This window comes from Falco peregrinus, chromosome 10 (assembly GCF_023634155.1).
Source record: "Falco peregrinus isolate bFalPer1 chromosome 10, bFalPer1.pri, whole genome shotgun sequence".
Classification (NCBI taxonomy): Eukaryota; Metazoa; Chordata; class Aves; order Falconiformes; family Falconidae; genus Falco; species Falco peregrinus.
In genome coordinates this window covers 8385347-8402577 of record NC_073730.1, presented here as the reverse complement: position 1 = coordinate 8402577, position 17231 = coordinate 8385347, and the positions used below count along the sequence as shown (strand labels likewise).

The window sequence follows — 17231 nt, the reverse complement described above, 5'->3', positions numbered from 1 at the left end:
TCAGATTGTTACTCCAGTTATACTGCATTGAGCAGATAGTGGAAACCAGGTGCTTCCTTGGTTGTAGGATGCTAATTCCAGCAGAGGTTCAGGGCAGCCTCTGCTGTTGCAGTTCCACCACGTTACATTCAGGAAGATTTAGGGGAATTGGAACAGCAGCTATATCCAGATGTGCAATCAGTGTGGTGGCTGATGTTCCCGTAGCCCAGCAGGGATAACACAGCCGCCTCCTGTGGAGTCCCTGTCCCAGGAGACACTGGACCTACATACCTGGACCTACTGCACAGTCTTGGATGGTTAGGGAAGTCTTTTTTTTTTTTTTTTTTTTTTGAAGTCAAGAGTAAAACGGGAGTTTAAAAAAGCTAAGGTATTTATAGGCACCTGCACTCACAGAGTTAGTGCATAGCAGGTTTTTTTCCCCTATAATTTTTTAAGAGGGAAGCATGAAGTAATAGCGTTAGCAGTAAGAACAGCTATAGATCTGGTGAATTAGGTGGAATATCGTAGGCGCTGTGTTCTTCAAAGACGTTGCCTTCCCTTCACAGAGTTTCTTGGACTTTCCTTTGAAACCCAGAGACTGACTACTGTCAAGAGTTGAGGATGCTACGTTGCATGATCAAGTCCTGCATCATGAAGTACAGAACAACTTTGAGGGGAATTGTAGAAGTATCTAGTCCTAAATTCAGCCTGTAGATTTGCTTGCGTGCTTGCTATTCTGGACATCTCCTGAAGCAAGGAGGGATAATTGTTTCTGGTACATGTCAGCATAAAGAAAAAGCAGCATGTAAGTGACGACCTGGAAAGCTGCCATTTTTCTAATACTGCCACCCTCACTATAGGGACCCAAGGCATTGTTAGAAATGGAAATGCTTTGTGTCTGGTAATCTAGCTTGTGTGTCTGTGCAGCTTTAGTTTACAACTCTTATTTCTGAACTATATTCTTAGTGGAGTTGAACTGTTGTGTGTATGAAGTCTATAAATAGAATTATTTCAGAATACAATGTACACAGAAGTGGTGATAAAATACATAAACAGCATCTCTTGTTTTCCTCAAAGGTTTGGAGCTGAATGCAAACAGATTGTAAGGTATGTTTTCTATTCAGCAGAAAAGACATGGCTGAGGAGGTTGTTTTGACAGCTTGTATCCAGGTTTTTTTCATTGGCTAGGAAAAGACTTTTGTGATTAGATTACCAGCTTTGAATCATCTTACTGTCTTTCAGAAGCAGATGGGCATTAGGCAAAGATTTGAAATTTTCATCTGTTATTAAAATCTGTATTCAAGGCTCCTGGTTCTGGTAACTGTTAATATAGAGTGAAAGTTTTATGATTCTAGCAAACAAAAAATCCCTCACCTTTTGGCTGATGTGATGACAGTTTAGTGTCTGAGCTGCAAGGGATAAAGACCAGCTGAAAGACATCTTCAAGAATATAGGGTCATTTATCAAATTTTAATCATCTTCTAGAGACTAATTACTTTCTTAAGACACAATCATAATGATGATGGCTAAATATTTTATAATGGAGAGATCCACAGTATTTTCCTTACCCTTTGGAGAAGCAACCATGTTTTAACCTTTCCCAGCTATAACTAGATAACGGTAAAAGCTAAGTGCGAAAGTCAATTCTCTGTTAATATCTTCATCAGAGTTCACAAATCCTCTCTGTAGCTTTGGAAAGATGAATAGTCAGGAATGCTGGAGCTAGCCAGAACTTTTTTTTTCTTCCTGAGGAAGTTTTCTTCAGTACAGAATCCTTTAACCTCATTATAAAATGTAGCAGAGCTGCCATTGCACAATCTTCGTTTTCAGTGAGACAAGGCGTTTCTGTGTGCGCGCTGTTCCCAGCGTGTGCACTCACATCTCCACTCAACAGAGCGGATTGAAGCGTCTTCCCAGGAAGCAGTGCGGTTTGGCATGTCAAACCAACCCAGTTTTATGGGGTGACTGTCTGTCTCTGTCCTTGGTGGGACATCTTGCCTCTTGCCTGGATTTACAGCCTCACACTGTAGCTGCGTTTCTTCTTTTTGCCATGGCAGGTCATTGTGATATTTTGTGAGCTGAGTTTATGGAGCCAGGACCTTGCAGGCTGCTCTGCATTGCCTTCAGTTAGGCTGTGTCTGGTGTTGGCAAGTAACCATTAGCTGTTGTCTCGAGCTGACGGGAACTGCGCTGGTGTGGGCTTCAGTAACTTAATACGTGGCCATAGGTCCTGGTGGGAGCATGGGGAAGATTGTTGCTGTGACTTAGCTTATCTCTAGCTACGCTACCCACATGCCATGTCTGCTTGTGCTAAAAGCCCACATTGAAAGGCAAGAATAGTCATAACCACAGGCCTTTTTTGCTTGGGTACCCTGATGGAGATCAGATGTGAATTTCATGGTGGAGGGGAAAGACCTGGGTCCGTAGCCTTCCATTCCTTCTGACTCCTGAGTGTGGTGTGAACTCCCAGCTGAGTCACAGCTGAATAGCTCTTGTTCAGGGCTGGTACAGGAGCTGCTTTAGGTGCTGGCAAATGCCTACGTTGTGAATGTTTGTCAAAACGTTTTCAAATGGTTGTACCTGTAACTTATAGCCTATGTCGACTTTTATAGCTGTCTTCCATGTAGATCCTCATCTTCAATTAGAAGCAGTGACGTGTTGTACTTCTCAAGCATTGAAGTTAGGGTTTCGTCTCTTCCTTGCTTTAGTCTCTAAAGCCTACAGGATATATTGCTGATATAAGGAACCTGCTTCCAAAGGGAAGGGCTGAAGGAGCTGGTGACCTTGCTATGGAGTATTTCTCATCCACGTTGTATTTTCATTAATTCGCACAGTATATTTACAAGTTTGAAGGTTCCCCTCCCAGCCTTTCAGCAGCTAAGTGCGATCTTGCAGGCTGTCTCTGAAGGTGACGAACTGCTCCGTTAGCAGACAGTAAAAGCGAGCTGCCTCAGGCAACCCCTTACAGCCATCAGTGGCAGAAGAAACTTTGTTTCATGGTTCTTGGAAAGATTACTGTAGATAAAAACATGTTATCATGTAAAAACATGTTATCATGTGGGGTCTGTGCTACGGGAGAACTGAAAGTATCCGTCTCTTTCCTCATCATTTGAATAGACGCAGTAATGCTTTCCTGTCTTAGAGGTGGACATATGGTGAGTGTAACGTCTCTTAATGGAAATAAAAACTAATAGAGTGTAAATAATTATCACAATGTGATTCTACTTTCAAACATTTTACCATAGTGGTATCTCTTGCAGTTCTGTGCGTTACTTTTTGTTTTCCATACTTAACATTTTATTTTAAAAACAAAAAAACCCTTTTTTGCCTTTGCAGTATGTTCAGCAGAGCTGTATGCAGCTTCTACCATTTGGACACTATTTAATTTGCATTTCCCAAGAGAATCAAATTAGGTTTTATTAGTAAATTGGGCCTATAACCTTGTAGGCAGGTTTTATTAGTTTATCACACATCAGTATTAGCAAATTGTAAATCCCACTGAAAGGAATTTGAAAAGGCCTTAAAGCAAAGCTCAGAACCAATGAAGTTTCTGGAGACAAATAAGGGGGTTTATTTTGGTGTTTGTTTGGGTGGTTGGTTTTTTTATCCCACAAAAATGTTGTTAGTTTTAGAATCTTTTTTTTAAAAAAAAATCATATTCTGTTGTCCTAACTGTCTAGACGTTTAGTTTTAAAGAAGTTGAACTGAAAATGATCAGGAGGATTTTGCTAAACTTCTGATAATGCTCTATATGGCTTGACATAACAGAGATAAAGCACACTTCTCATTTGGACACTGCAGCATTTACTGACTAGTCATGTGCCAGAGGCAGGTAAGTTTGGTTTTGTTCATCAGTGCCTGTTCAGGTGGTACATATGCTTGGAATTAAGATCTTATATCTAAAACATAGTGATAAGGAAGTAGGAACTGCTGTCTTCTGGAGGGTTTTCATCACAGTCTGGGACAAGCTTATTGAAAGACTTCACTTGATTTCTGTAGATCCTGGGTCATGGCCTGAATCGGAATTCACTGTGTAGTTGTTTTCCTTCGGTACTTAAATGTGGGAGTGATGCTTCCAGAACCTGAGTGCTTCATCACCAAAAGCTTTTGAATACAAGCTTGAATTTCTTCACGTCTACTTCATAATAATTTGTTTCTGCACCAATACTAAATCGGTTACCTCTTTCCTTTTTCCATTTGTTTTCGGTAGTGGTTATATTCCCCATTAGTTGTCACTTCAGTAGTTTTTTCATGCTGTTTTCTCAAAGCCATGTGTATAGAAATTAAATACTGCAACCCGATCATGTTATAACCCAGTCTGGGTGTCACTAATACGATTTTTGACCAAATTATGCTGCTATGATGTGGGCAGTTACTGTAGTGTTTTTGAAGACCAAGAGCCTGATTATTCAAGGGCAAGATTTTTCTCTGACCCTTATTCATCAATGAGACTTCCCCAGGGTTTGGAGAGCCGTGCGTACCGCACCATTAAAGGATGCCTGTAATTTGGGAATATCCAGATGAGAACAACGTTCTCCGTATCCAGTATTCTACATACAGCAACTTTTTTGTGTGTGCTTGGGTGCTGGCTTATTATTACTCTCTTCTTAATTATTCTGCACTCTTGACTGTATCAGGAGACAATTCCAAGCAACTCTCGTTGTGTCGCCCACCAAGCAGGCCATGCCCACAGTGCAGTGCACATCCCTTGCACCAGGGAGCTGATAGGCAAGACGGGCAGGGAACCAAAGGCAAGGAGAAGTTACTCATCCAAAGTCAGGTGCTGGAGCCTGGAGTAGAGCCTGGAGTAGAGCGGTACTGCTCAGCCATGCCCCAGTGACCGGACCACACCACCTCTCCAAGGTGTGTGGTCCGTGATGGTGAAGGATCATGTTGCACTTGTTTCGTTTACTGTAAGAGCTGTTTAATTGCTCTGAACAATTACACTAGTATGCTAGGAGATGAAATAGCTTGCTTGGGAATATTTTAAAGGTGCCATTTTTTCAGCAAGTTGCAGATGCTGCTTGGGAAGAGAGTCAGCATTGAGGTTTTAATGCACTTCAGCTCTTTTGGAATATAGGATACTTGGGCCTCTTTCACTTGCCGTCACTTCTTTTACATTTTTTAGTTGCTTTTTATTTTACTGTATTCCACCTGCAGTTGGCCTCGTTTAACCGGCATGGTTTAGGTGGCTATTAAGAATTTTAAAAGAATACCAAAATGCCGTAGTATTTAGCTCAAGTCCTTTGGAATGTCTTACCCAAAAAGCCCCCAAACCTGGGTCTGTCTCTTCTGAAATGTAACATTAATTAATTCCCACGTTCTGTCTGCTGCTCTTGGTCCCTCCAGATGTGCTACTAGGAATAGGCTGGCTCCCTGGTTACAAGCCATCTGGGCTCTGTAAACTGATTTGCACTTATATTAAACAATAAGTGAACAGAATGCGGAAGAGTTATTAAAGCAAATGTACATTGCTTATAAATCTCAAAGCAAAATATTAAAATGTAGTAAACGGGAATGGAATGTGCAAATGAAGACCTGCTTGTTTTTAATGAGTTTAGCTGTGACCTTCTCGATTTCAACCAAAAGAAAAGAATTTTATTTTTCTCTTTAAAAAAAAAAAAAAGAAAAAGAAACTATAAAACTGCTTACAGAAGTATCTGAGACAAAAACAAGGAAATATAATGTTCTAAACTTGACTGGTCCAAACCACTCAAGCTGCTGTGACAGCTCATAAAACTGAGAGTAGTTTTTAACTGGACTCTGTTTTACATTGCCAGAGTGAATTTTCCTTGCAGGAAGTAGCCAGAAGGTTTATTTAGTTTCCAGACTGCTGCTTTGATCTTTCCATTCTGTCACTTCTCAGGTTACATAGCCCTTTTTCACTGCAGTAAATCTGCAACAGTTAATGAGAATAAAATTTCCTCCTTCTCACTGATCACATGCTGTTAAATGCCAAACCACAGCCAGCAGCATATTTGCAGAATTCAGCTGCACTGTACAAAAACAGCACAATCAGTTTAATCTTGTTGGTTTTGTAATTCATTTTATTGAGCTTTCCTTTTTCAAGTGACCTATTTTATCAAGACAAGTGGTTGCAAGGCCAGACCTGGAAGAAAGATTTAAAACCGTAATAAAATGAAGGGTGTTTTGTATGCTACGTATAAGCATGCTCACAGGATTCAAAATTAAACCTACAATGAGGAGTTTTAAAACAAGTCCCGTATATCAGTGGGATATTTCTTACGGTTATTATCTGAAGTGAACATGTACAGTGAACAAGTCTCTAGTATAAAAATTAGTGTAACATATAAAATTAATTTCTCTGCCAAACAGTTAAAATTGTTTTGGTTCTAAAATTTGACTCTTTGAATCTGTGTTTGTCAGCTTCAGCCACTGAGCTATGATGACTGAACTACCCTTTTCCCTCTGGAAAATCAGAAGACTTTTTTTTTTTTTTCTTGAACCATGAGTTTTTTAAAAATAATAAGTTTAGAGAGTTTATTTGCCTGCTGGGTTTTAAGCTTTTTAAGTTTTATTTTTTCCAAGAGTCCTTGCCCAACCTTTGGCCTGAAGCATTTCATTTTTCTTTAATTAAATTAAAAGTTGAAATTTTTGTGTAATAATGCCACTCCAAGGTATGGATCTCCAAGGAAATGTTCCACGTCTGTGTTTGTATCTGGCTTGTTCCTTACCAGTGCTAGCGCTAAGAACGCAAGTAGGAAGAAATTTATTTCCTTCTTGGTTTACACTAAAATCATCACTGATTTGGGATAGTTTTTGACAAGATTTCACTAGGGCCCTGTGCTGATATGTAAAAGTGGCTGAAATCTGAACAATCATCTGTGGTGGTAAAAAATATTTGAAGTTTATTCATCAGTAGTAATGCTCAAACTGCATTTGCTATGTGCGCTCTAGTGAGCACTGCAAATCCCCTAGTAATGTTAACTTTCAGAAAAGACTTTGAAAGCTTTTATTGGCTGCAGCTGTAAGTCAAAGCAGAACAGATTTTTGGGTTTTGACTCTCCCTCCTTCCTTCCCTCCAGCATCTGGATTATCATCCACATTGGATTGCCTGGTTCTTGGTGCTGAGCCCTGGAGACAGCACGACTATCGGCCAGTAATCTTTTAGCATGGCTCTTTCTGGGTATTTGTGCACGAGAGGGAACTCTGTTCCCTGGTTGTATTGAAGAATAGAGCTGAGTGGCAGTGCTTGGGCTCGAGGAGCCTTGTATAAATATTTAAAGGCACGATTCTCCAGCTAAGAGCCTTTCCATGCACGACACTGAAAACTTGCATTTCTGCTTCAGCTGCTTATCTTAGGGTACACTTGCACAGTAACCCTGCTCTGTAGCCTGGCAAGCTTCCTAACAGGAAGCAAGAAACACTTCCTGGCTGGAAACGGGAAGGGTAGCGGAAGATGTGGACCAGATCCTGAGCTGATCTAGTCAGTGACACTCATCACCTCTCTGAAGTTACCGCTTCAGGATCTTATTCTGCTCAGGCTGTTGCCTGAACCTTCTGTATGCAACATAGCACTGACATTGCTGGAGCTCAGTGAGAGAGATGCTTGAAACCTCCCCAAGCCAGACGTATTGCTAGTTAAAGATTAAGGCTTACTAATGTACTCTTCAGTTTATGGAGTTGACAGAAATACTTCGGGCTGTGCAAGGAGAGAGGAGGAGGAAAGGACGTCTTACTTTTTACTGCCTGCTCCTCAGGGCTTTTTTATTTGCTTTATTTCTTAATTAATTTTTAAGAAATGGATGTATCTAATCAGTAGACTTGGCTAGTTGTTGAGCCAACAGCACAGGAGATGTTTGTCAGGCTTATAATGGAAAATCAGAACCCGTGGTTTCTGTTCCAGCTCTGACTGTGCACTTGACCTTTTAACAGATCCTGTGCAGAATAGCTGCGAAACTCCCCGTCCGTTTGGCGGAGCTGTGAGCCTGGGTGAGGGAATGCGAGTGAAGTTATCCCAGTGCCCTTCAAAAAACAATATCCCTGTGTGAAACAGCATGGGTTGCTGTTTTGCCCCAGGCTGTATTCTGGACTGGTTGCTTTTCTAGCAGATTAGAAATACTGTGGTTTTTTCCCCGTCTTTGAGGGATGTTACAGAATAAGCGAAAATCTTTTCTATCTATGTCAGTCTAATTTGAGTCTTCTCATTACTGTAGCTTGTCACTTGGCTGTCTTTAATGTCTGGGGTGGTTTTTTCTTTCAAAACTCCAATGGGAGACTGAGGTCATGGAGAAAAGGAGCAACTTGTCCGGGATCACACAGCAGGTAACTGACAGAGCAGGAAACTGAGCCCAAGTCCCAGGCTGCTTTCACAGAGCTGGGATGGCAAACTCTACAGCTTTCAAGCAAGGCTTTTACTGAATTTGGCTAAGCAAGGGCATTTGCTTTTAGTTCAGTGCTTTCTTACTATTCAGCTGGGAAACTTTTTTTTTTAATGTTGCCTCCCCACCAGTGAATCTTGGCATGTGTATTGCTTGGTGCATAGCTGGAGCCTGACACAGAGGGCTCAGTGCTCATTTCTCCACAATTGTCAGATTTGCATTTGTTTATAATTAAATGGCAGAAACAGGAGTATTGTGCTGAGATGGAACTGGGCACCAAGTCCAGCAGCAACTGGAAACTTTAAGTCATTAAGTGCACTGAAGAAAGCTAGATCACATGGAAGGAGAGACATGATCACATCCATAAAAGCTGTATCATGATGCACAAGGGAGCTGAAGTATTACTGCACAGGTTCATGCCGATATTTTCTGTATTTTGAGCAGATACAGTTTGACTTTTTAAGGAACATTAATATTCAGTGCTAATGTAGAGATGGACTTGGTATTTGATGCAGTGTGCACAGTTGCAGTCCCTGCCACAAAACTGCCTTCCTACTTGAGTTTGAGGCATAGAAAGCATGGGGAAAAAAGCTTCACAGATAGGGGAGAAAAAGTTGGGACCATGAGAGGCAGAATTTAAGAGACTTGTGGTTTATAGTTTAACGTCATTACCAGTAGTGGGAGAATCTACAGTTACAGGACATTATATAAAGAAACATTGTTTTTTTTCTATGGCTTCTCAGTTGTATGCTGTTTCCCCATAACCCATGGTTTGTGCTCTTACTCTGAAGGACGGAAAATTTATGGTCAGTGAAGCAAAACCAGAGGTAGCTGGCACATAGAAGTGAACAGGATCATCTTCTCGATTGCTAGACTCCGAAGCAAAGGAAAAAGTGACCAGCCCTACGCCCCTTTCTGATGCCCTCCACTCTTTCGTGACTGGTTTATGAAGATGGTATCCCATCCAGTGCTTAGCTGGCAGTGGGTGTCAGGAGAAAGGCCATGAGTTTCACAGGCTTTGAGCTTCGGTTAAAGTGTGGCAGTTAGCTGGTACCTGCAAAGGATTAGCTAAATATTTCTTGCCTGAAGCTAACTTTAGAAGCTGGAGGTCTCTGTTCTGTGGAATTCAAAAACATTTCCCACCTCCTGGGCTTGGATGCACACCCTGCCTGAATCCTCACTGTTTGATGGGCCAAGGCCTGGATGCCCCCAGCTGCCTCAGCCTTTCTGTACCCTGGTCTCTGTGCAGAGGAAACCTGTGGAGGGAGGGAGGAAGGGAGGGAGCCACAGCGTTCACTCACCGGCCACGTAGCTGGGCTAGCAGGACTGCAGCCTCTGCCACATCCCATATATGAGTATAGTGCCCTGCAATCATTGTCTCAGACCTACAGTCTAGCATCTTTCGTCAATGCTTAAAAACAAACAAAACCCCAAACGAAAAAGATGGGAGAGAAAAAAAATACATACTTCGCCGCTGGCAAATTCCTGTGTCTCTTGTTGGCAAGTATTATAAACAATAACTGCATCTCGGTTGTACAGGTTATAATGCTGTGCTTGTCTCGAGATCAGACTGGTGTGCCACTTCGATGGCTTAGGTACCTCCTGAGGGAAAAATACAGCCGTCAGTGTTCATTTGAACAGAACTTGTTTTGTCTGTTATACACAGGAACCTGATACAGCACTATAGAATACAGGGGTTTATGGCATGAGACTTTATAAGGCAATATAGGAAGGTAGCTGTACCATATGTTATCAGCGGTGCTGTCACACACAAGTGGATTCACAGAAGGGAAACATTAGGACTTCAAGGATGCACTGCATGAAATTCTGAATGCCTGCCAGGGGTGAGGGGGAGGATGTTTTGAGAGTGAAGATGGTGGTTTTTAGAAACGATAATATAAAGTATATAAAGGGAGACAGTACAGAGGACTACAAGCTGTACTATGTCAGGCTTCTGAAGGATGCTCAGAAACCTTCTAGTCATTCTCACACTCACGGGGAGTTTTGCAAAGCTGCGGGTGTGATCAGTGGCAGCAAGAAGAGGTGCCACGTGTGTAAACAGGGGCTGCGTATTTATGCCGGCAAATAAACCTCCCTCAGTAGCTCAGTCGAGCACATGGAGAGCCTTGGGTTGATTCCTTCACTGGGACTTGGTGTAAGGTTGGTGAGAGCTGTAAGTAGTGTTTGCTTGGTCTTACCAAGCTCAGAGGACCTAGTGAATTATAAATTTATAGGGTTTTTTAATAGATTTTATTTTTAATAAAATTGTATCCCCAGTGAGCAGCTGAGAGCTTCTTGGACATGAGGCTGGTAAAAACCTTGTTGATGCAGAGTAAGGATGCAAGATTGACGGGGTTTAAGAACAGGTTGAGGATGAAAAGAAATGTAGCTGAAATCGTGGCTTTGGTGGAAGCACCACATGTGTTTAGCTTGGATTTCATTTTCAGTGGGCAGTGATTTTCAGGGTGCTTTAATTTTGGGTTACGAACCATGAAACTGATAGGTGGAAAAGGATGGAATTTTGACCCTGAAGTGTAAGCTGCTAAACTGCTACTTCACGCTCTAAGGTGAAGGTTTTTCCTGGGCCGCTGCTGCCTGCAGACAGTCACAGTCTCTTACGGTACAGTCTGGTGTGATTCTTGCTGTGCTGCTTCATGCCTCTCCTGTGAGGGTGCAGACCTGTTTCCCAAACACTGTTTCTTGCTGGGATTGCTCCAAGATCCATGCACCCTATCAAGGGGTTTCCAGTTAGACTTCAAGTTTTGACCAAGAATTTTCCCCAGTGACCTGGGATTTGCCTTTCTGGGGCCCGGCTTATGCTGGAGGAATTAGTGAGTACTGTTTTAGAGCGACTTGTCAGCACCAGCACTAGTAACAGTGTGAACGCTAGCGTGGACAGGCTCAGGTGTCTATCGCATCAGAAAAACTTACCGAAAGCAGCCTTGCTCCGTGGTCCGTCTGCACTCAGGCGCTAATCACCCTAGTTCAGACGAAGCTCAAGAGCCTCTCTTCCTGTACCACGCGCTCGCGAGCAGCAAAGGTACCCGGACGGGAACCCCAGCAGAGGGTTGCTGGCAGTGTGCTGCCTGTCGGAGCCTGCCAAGTCTTGCAGACGTACCGCAAAGCCTGCCTCGTCTCTGAGGCTCTGGGTGCAGGAGGGAGTTAAGGAGAGTCAAGTACTTTGTGGTCACAGCGGGATGCTGGCTGGTATTTCCTGCTGAAAGGGGGGACAGGATCGGTCTTTACATCTTAAATTATGTCAGGGCACCTCGGATCCTAGATGGGCACATTAATTTGGATGTTATGAATCAGAGTAAGTATCAATAAGCAGAGCTGTTAAGAAATCTCTCCTCACTCATGCACATCAGGAACATTTTCCTCTTCGGCATGTGTTCTTCAGTTCCCCAGCAGTACAAGCAAATTGGAAAGTTCAGCTGTCATTCGGTGAAGGTCATAGATCACACTAGCAGCCTGAGTAATCCAAGAGGTTTTAAGTATCATAGCATTTAGTTTAAAGTGAAATTTGCTCTGACAGGGGCTGGCAGACCAATAGGAAAAAGAAATATTTGTGCTTGGAGAAGTGCATGTGTAGAGCCCGCGAGTATAACTGATGGCTGGAAGTGATTTCAGTCTAAAAAAAACAAATCATTAAGAGAGTGCATAGGGGTAAAATACACAGTTCATATTTTAAAGGGTCTCAAAATGAACCAGCAACTGAGGTTAGCAGTACATAGTAATTAGCTGTGCTGTTCACTGTTTAACTCCATCAGCTCCAGGCGTGTGGTAAACTCCACAAGAAAACAGTTGTGCTTTGACGGCGTGGTTAGCAGGCACCGCTCTCCCTGTGCGCACACGTGCAGTTTTGTGAGACAGAGCTGCCCTAAATAACTTGCAGATTAAGGCAAGAGCGTAAGTCATTTATCTGAGGGGTTTGTTTTGTGGTGTTGCGTGATCCGTATCAGTCACGCAACTACAGGGATTGCACGCCCTTCTGCTGGGTACCTAGCTGAACAGGGCTGACCAGCAGGAAGAAAAAACATCAATTTGTAGATGAGTATTGTTGCCTCAGTAGCATAATTATGTGTCCCTGACTTTTTGGGAAGACAGGCTGATGCTGGCTCTGCTGAGTACAGAGTTTCCCTGTAGATGCTGTATAAATAAGACCAACAATGCGTTTTTCCTAGGAGCAAGTTTTGAAGTTGGTTGCTGGTATAAATCTAAGAACACATGGCACAAATCGTGATCTCGGGCCAATAGTTACCGAACAAATGCTTACAGCCGAAAAGCTACCATCTTTCCTGGCTCTACCCTTCTGCTGTTCTTGGCAGAAGTGGCAAGGATTCATCAGGACTTGGTTTTTAAACCCCTGTCTCCACCTCTGTCGGTTATGCTTGCAGAGTCATTGCCCTTGGCCTGCCAGCCTCATGAGTAAGCCAGACTTCAGTCTCCAGATGTGTGTTTGCTGTTTTGTTGCCCTACCCCTCAGTTACCTCCTGGCTTCAATAGCCTTTCCTTCAGCTAAGAGGACAGGCTTTTTGCTACAGGCTGCGCCAGTGCAAACAATCAAATAAGGCAAAGCTGGTATGTTTCAAGAGCACTAACACATAAAAATGAAGCCAAGTTGTTGGCTTTTTTTGAAGCATGGACAAGCCTTCATTAACTTAAGAGAAATATTTAGATAGGAGAGTGGTGATTTGATCAAGGTGTTTTAATATGATTTTCTTTTCCTCTTTTATTTTTTTTTTTAACTGTCCAAAGCAGTTATCAGCTGATCCATCTCTTCCAGTTTTCTTCAGGACACTAACATATGTCTGAACCATTTGGAAATAACTGATACTCCTCAAAGTTTAAACTCTAGGGATCTTTACCTAATTACTTACACATTTATAAAAAAAATATGAAAAAAATGATTTGCTGAGAATGTGATTGAAACCATATTTTTCCCTGCTCTCGTTATCAATTTAAATACATTTAAAAGTTCTATGAATAAAGATTACTGAACTGGCAGTAGCCGAACAGCGCGGCCTGCAGTGATAGAGACCTATTGCCCCCTGGTGGGTCGGTGCCGTCATTGCACCTCGCTTCCCCCCCCCAGCCCCAGCCCCAGTGCCGTTCGGTAGTATCTAACGAGTGCTCCATCAAGGGAAGCCCCGCTTAGGCTGAAGAAGGAAAGCCCGGGCTGCTGTGTCTGCTGTACCTCTGCCACGGTGAACCTGAGGGTGGCTACTGGTGTGTCCCCTGTAAGCCAAGCCGCGCCCCCTACTAGCCTGACTTGCAGTCAGCAGCCGGCCTGCGTGCAGGGCTGGCAGCCTGCGGCGCCCGCAGCCTCCTCGTTCACCTACGACGTCTTTCCAGAATGAAGTTTTCAGTAGTTAGCAGAAATGCCAAGAGCCCCTTTTGTAATTAGTTGTAGATAAGTTGTTTTTACTACTAAATGTTATAGTCATAGAAAAAAATAACTTTGAAAGATAAACCCAGAAAAGCATTTTTTGCTAAAATATCTTTTTATTTTAAATCAACTGTAGATACTTTAAGGATCTTTGGAAGAAAACAATGGAATTCCTGAGTGTAGAGGAAGCCTTAAAGTGTCCCGCTTCTCTGCGGTGTTACATGTGTGTGGTATCGGTGGCACCTGGGAACCTGCAGTAGCACAACACAACTGAACTCCCTTCCAGATAGCACTACGCGTTCTTTTAGTACATTACTAACTCCGAGTACTAACAGTACTGAAAGATCTCTTTAAAAGAATTGTAACTGTTTTACGGTAGTTATTCAGCTTGTTTTCTGAACTGCCAAACAAAATGGTCAGCTTCATGCTAGGTCCTTGTTGGCACGTTTGGAAGAGCTTTGTGGCCTGTATTCAGAAACCCATATCTAACAGCAGCCCCGGGCGGGTCCGTCTGTCCAGCCCCTCTGCATGCTGCGTGCCAGTAACAGCAGTAGGAGCAGGGACCATCCTTTGACTAAGGCGAGTGCAGGGTCTGATGTTTCTGGAGGCAAGAGTTAGATTCAAAGTGACAGGATTTCTCTTAAACCCTCTTTTCAGGAATCTTTTAAAGCTTCAAGCCTGCTAATGAGAAAGCTGTTGTCTGCCAGGTACAAAGGAGGGACCGGGAGAAGGTGCCTCGGAGGTCACCAGTTCATTTTATAATGGGCTTGGAAAAGAGTAATAGGACTTTGGAGTGGATGCAGGATGGAATGGATGGCCAGAGGAAGGTGTGGAGCCAGAGGCGTGTGTTCACGTAGCTTTGCACCGCTACAGGGCACACCACAGCTACTCTGCTTCTCTTCTCTGCGGAAGGGACTGGTCAGCCTCTAGGCTCAGCCCGATAGCCCTGCACACGAGTTACGAGACAGGGCCATTGCCAGGTCAAATACAGATGGGCAGACGTGGAAATAGCACAGTGCTTTCAGGGTGCCGAGTTTCGCAATACGTGTTCAGGTGAAACAGAATGATTTTCTCTGCAGTTTGGCCTATTGACTGTGTCCTCCCGCTCCAAAGACAAATCTCGGCCTCAGACCTTCCACCTTCACCCGATGACCAGAATATCCCATGAGTGAACAATTTTCCAGAGAAACCCGGTGCCAAGGATCCTTTGCTAGGACCTCACAGAGGCACAATCTGAGGAAAGTGTCTTTATAAGGACAGAGTGATGGACATGGTCCCCCACCACTTCAGCTGAGCCCTTTCAGTCCAAGCGATTCAGCAGTGCCAGTTTTTTGCTGAGCCAGGGCCTGGGGCCCACCCATTGTACATCTTCTGGATGGGTCATTCTTTCCCAGCCTTGACTGTTGCATAACCCATGTTCCATATGTATAATTGGCAGTAATGAGGTTCAGCTTTTCCCCACTCAAAAAGCACTTTGGTTCTTTGTGTTTTGACAGTCTTCAGAGAGGAAGTTCAACTCCTTTCAATGCATCTTTAGTCAGGCAATAAATCAGAATCCTTTTCCATTTGTCCTTCTACTGAAGTGGAAGTTAAGAAGTGACATAACTATGAATAGGCAGTCATCCAGTATCTTAGGCAATGTTCGTTTTTCCTCTACCTCCTGCATGAGAGTTATTGTTGAGCACAAGGTATGTGCCACTTTTCCCTACGCAGTCCTCGTGCTTTAGTATCTAATCCATTGCTGTAGGACTTTTCAGGTGTAAAAGATGCTGTTCTAGGTGAAAAATTAATTATTCTGTCTCATTTCAGTATATAATGATTCTTTTTGCCATTTGGCTGTCAATCTTGTATCCCACCGGAAACAGCGTCCTTTACTGAACGGTGTTGCTGTGCCAGATATTTGCACTTCTCCTTTCTGGCTGGTATTTTACCAGGGGCTTGAGAAATGTACTGAAGGAAGGAACTCGGGCTGTTCAGATGGGCTGTGTAGGGCAGGGTCACCAGCAGGCTTTGCAAGAAGCATGCTTGAAGCCTTTCCGGAAAGACTCGTTACCTCTAACGCAGAGAGAGGAGTTGACTCACAGAAGTGCTTTGCCAGTAAAGCCATAGAAGGATAGACGAGAAGACTTCTGTCTCCCCTGGGATTTCTGTTTGACCTGAAAGCCTTTCCTGATAGGAGTTGTGTTGATTTCTCTGCAGTGTTTCTTTTCCCACCAAGGGAAGAGGAGACCGAGCAGTGCTGGCTGCTCTGAAGGGGCAAGATGGCTTGCAGAGTTGCCTCGCAAAATTGTCTCTGTGGCAGGAGGAGCTGCAGACACCAGCACCAGCGCGCCGTCCCTACTGTACAAAACCCTACAGTTTCTTTCTCCTCCTTTTATTTTTTTTGTAGCATCGGAGTTGATGGATTTGGTCAGTCCCCAGGGGTTCCTGGCCGCCCCACAACTGCATATGGGTACCGCCCGGATGAACCTTACTACTACAGCTACGGAGCGCGATAAAGCAGCCCACTGCGCAGTCCAGGACGCTGTCACCTGCCCTGGAGGAACCTGGCCGTAGATCTCTCCCTCGGTAATGCATGATCGTACCACAATGGGTCCATTATTATGTATCCTTTGGCGTGTGTAGCTCCCGATAAACTTAGCCTTTCTGGGTCCAGTGTTTCAGTGACAGTGTTTACTCTTTGGTTGTTCTTTGTTATCATTTTTGTACAGTGTTTGCTCTGTGACTTGAAAGCGAGAATTGGAAAGCGACTGGACTGGAAAGTGTCACATTATGTATATTAAGCTACTAATTTAATTTCTATTAAATATAAAAACCTGTGTGGTCAGCAGTGGTGAACGTGTTTCTAACCAATGTTTCGTTTGTTTTACAAGACATTTAAGAAGAATGCTTCATGTGAAGCGTGTTTAACATGGACTGCTTCCCTCTAACACCTAAGTAACGGGAACACAGTTAAGCCCCAGCATCTCCTGGCACTGCCCTGACACGTAGTTACCAAAGTCCGGTCCTGGGTATGAAGACTTTAATAATGGAAAGATGGCACAGATTCACTCCCCTGGAGCTTCAAACGTTTACAGTCTAGTTTATATGCTTGAAAACACTTAAAATTAGAAACTGCACTACGACAGAATACCTTTGCCATAAATAGAGTTCTGAGGGCTGAGAGAAGACAGCCACATCCTGAGGACTAGCAAGAGAAAAAAGCACTGTAACTCAGGTCAGAGTGCGGATGCAGAGCCTTTCCCCCAGCTTCCCCATCCTAAAACACAAATGCATCCTGTCCTGCTTGTTCACAGGGTTTAAGCTGGATCATTGACTGAGCAGCAGAGACAGGCCGAGCCACCTTCACGCTGGACAGTGACTGCATTAAGCCATGTTTTGGAACACGCTGCACGCCAGTGGAGTTTAGGCTAAAGCTGTTCTGAAGTTGTTACCCCACCCGTAACAGCCAAAGCGTACAGAAATCCCGTGGCTGCCACAGCCATCAAGAGAGCAGTTCAAATTTGAACTTTTTAAAAGAA

General features: G+C 43.5%; 1 protein-coding gene across 2 annotated transcripts in view; it reads left to right on the top strand.

Annotated features, from left to right (window-relative positions):
* Window positions 1-16548, top strand: part of KIFAP3 (kinesin associated protein 3) — a 71158-nt gene extending 54610 nt beyond the window's left edge. Inside the window, exon 20 of one of the 2 annotated variants that reach the window (XM_055815471.1) lies at window positions 16100-16548. In XM_055815471.1, the coding sequence (XP_055671446.1) occupies window positions 16100-16208 (109 nt within the window). In that variant the 3' untranslated portion in view covers window positions 16209-16548. Of the gene's footprint in view, window positions 1-545; window positions 3000-16099 lie in introns of those variants that run through there. The other variant, XM_055815472.1, reaches the window with a different exon arrangement.
* The last annotated feature ends 683 nt before the right edge of the window (window positions 16549-17231 follow it).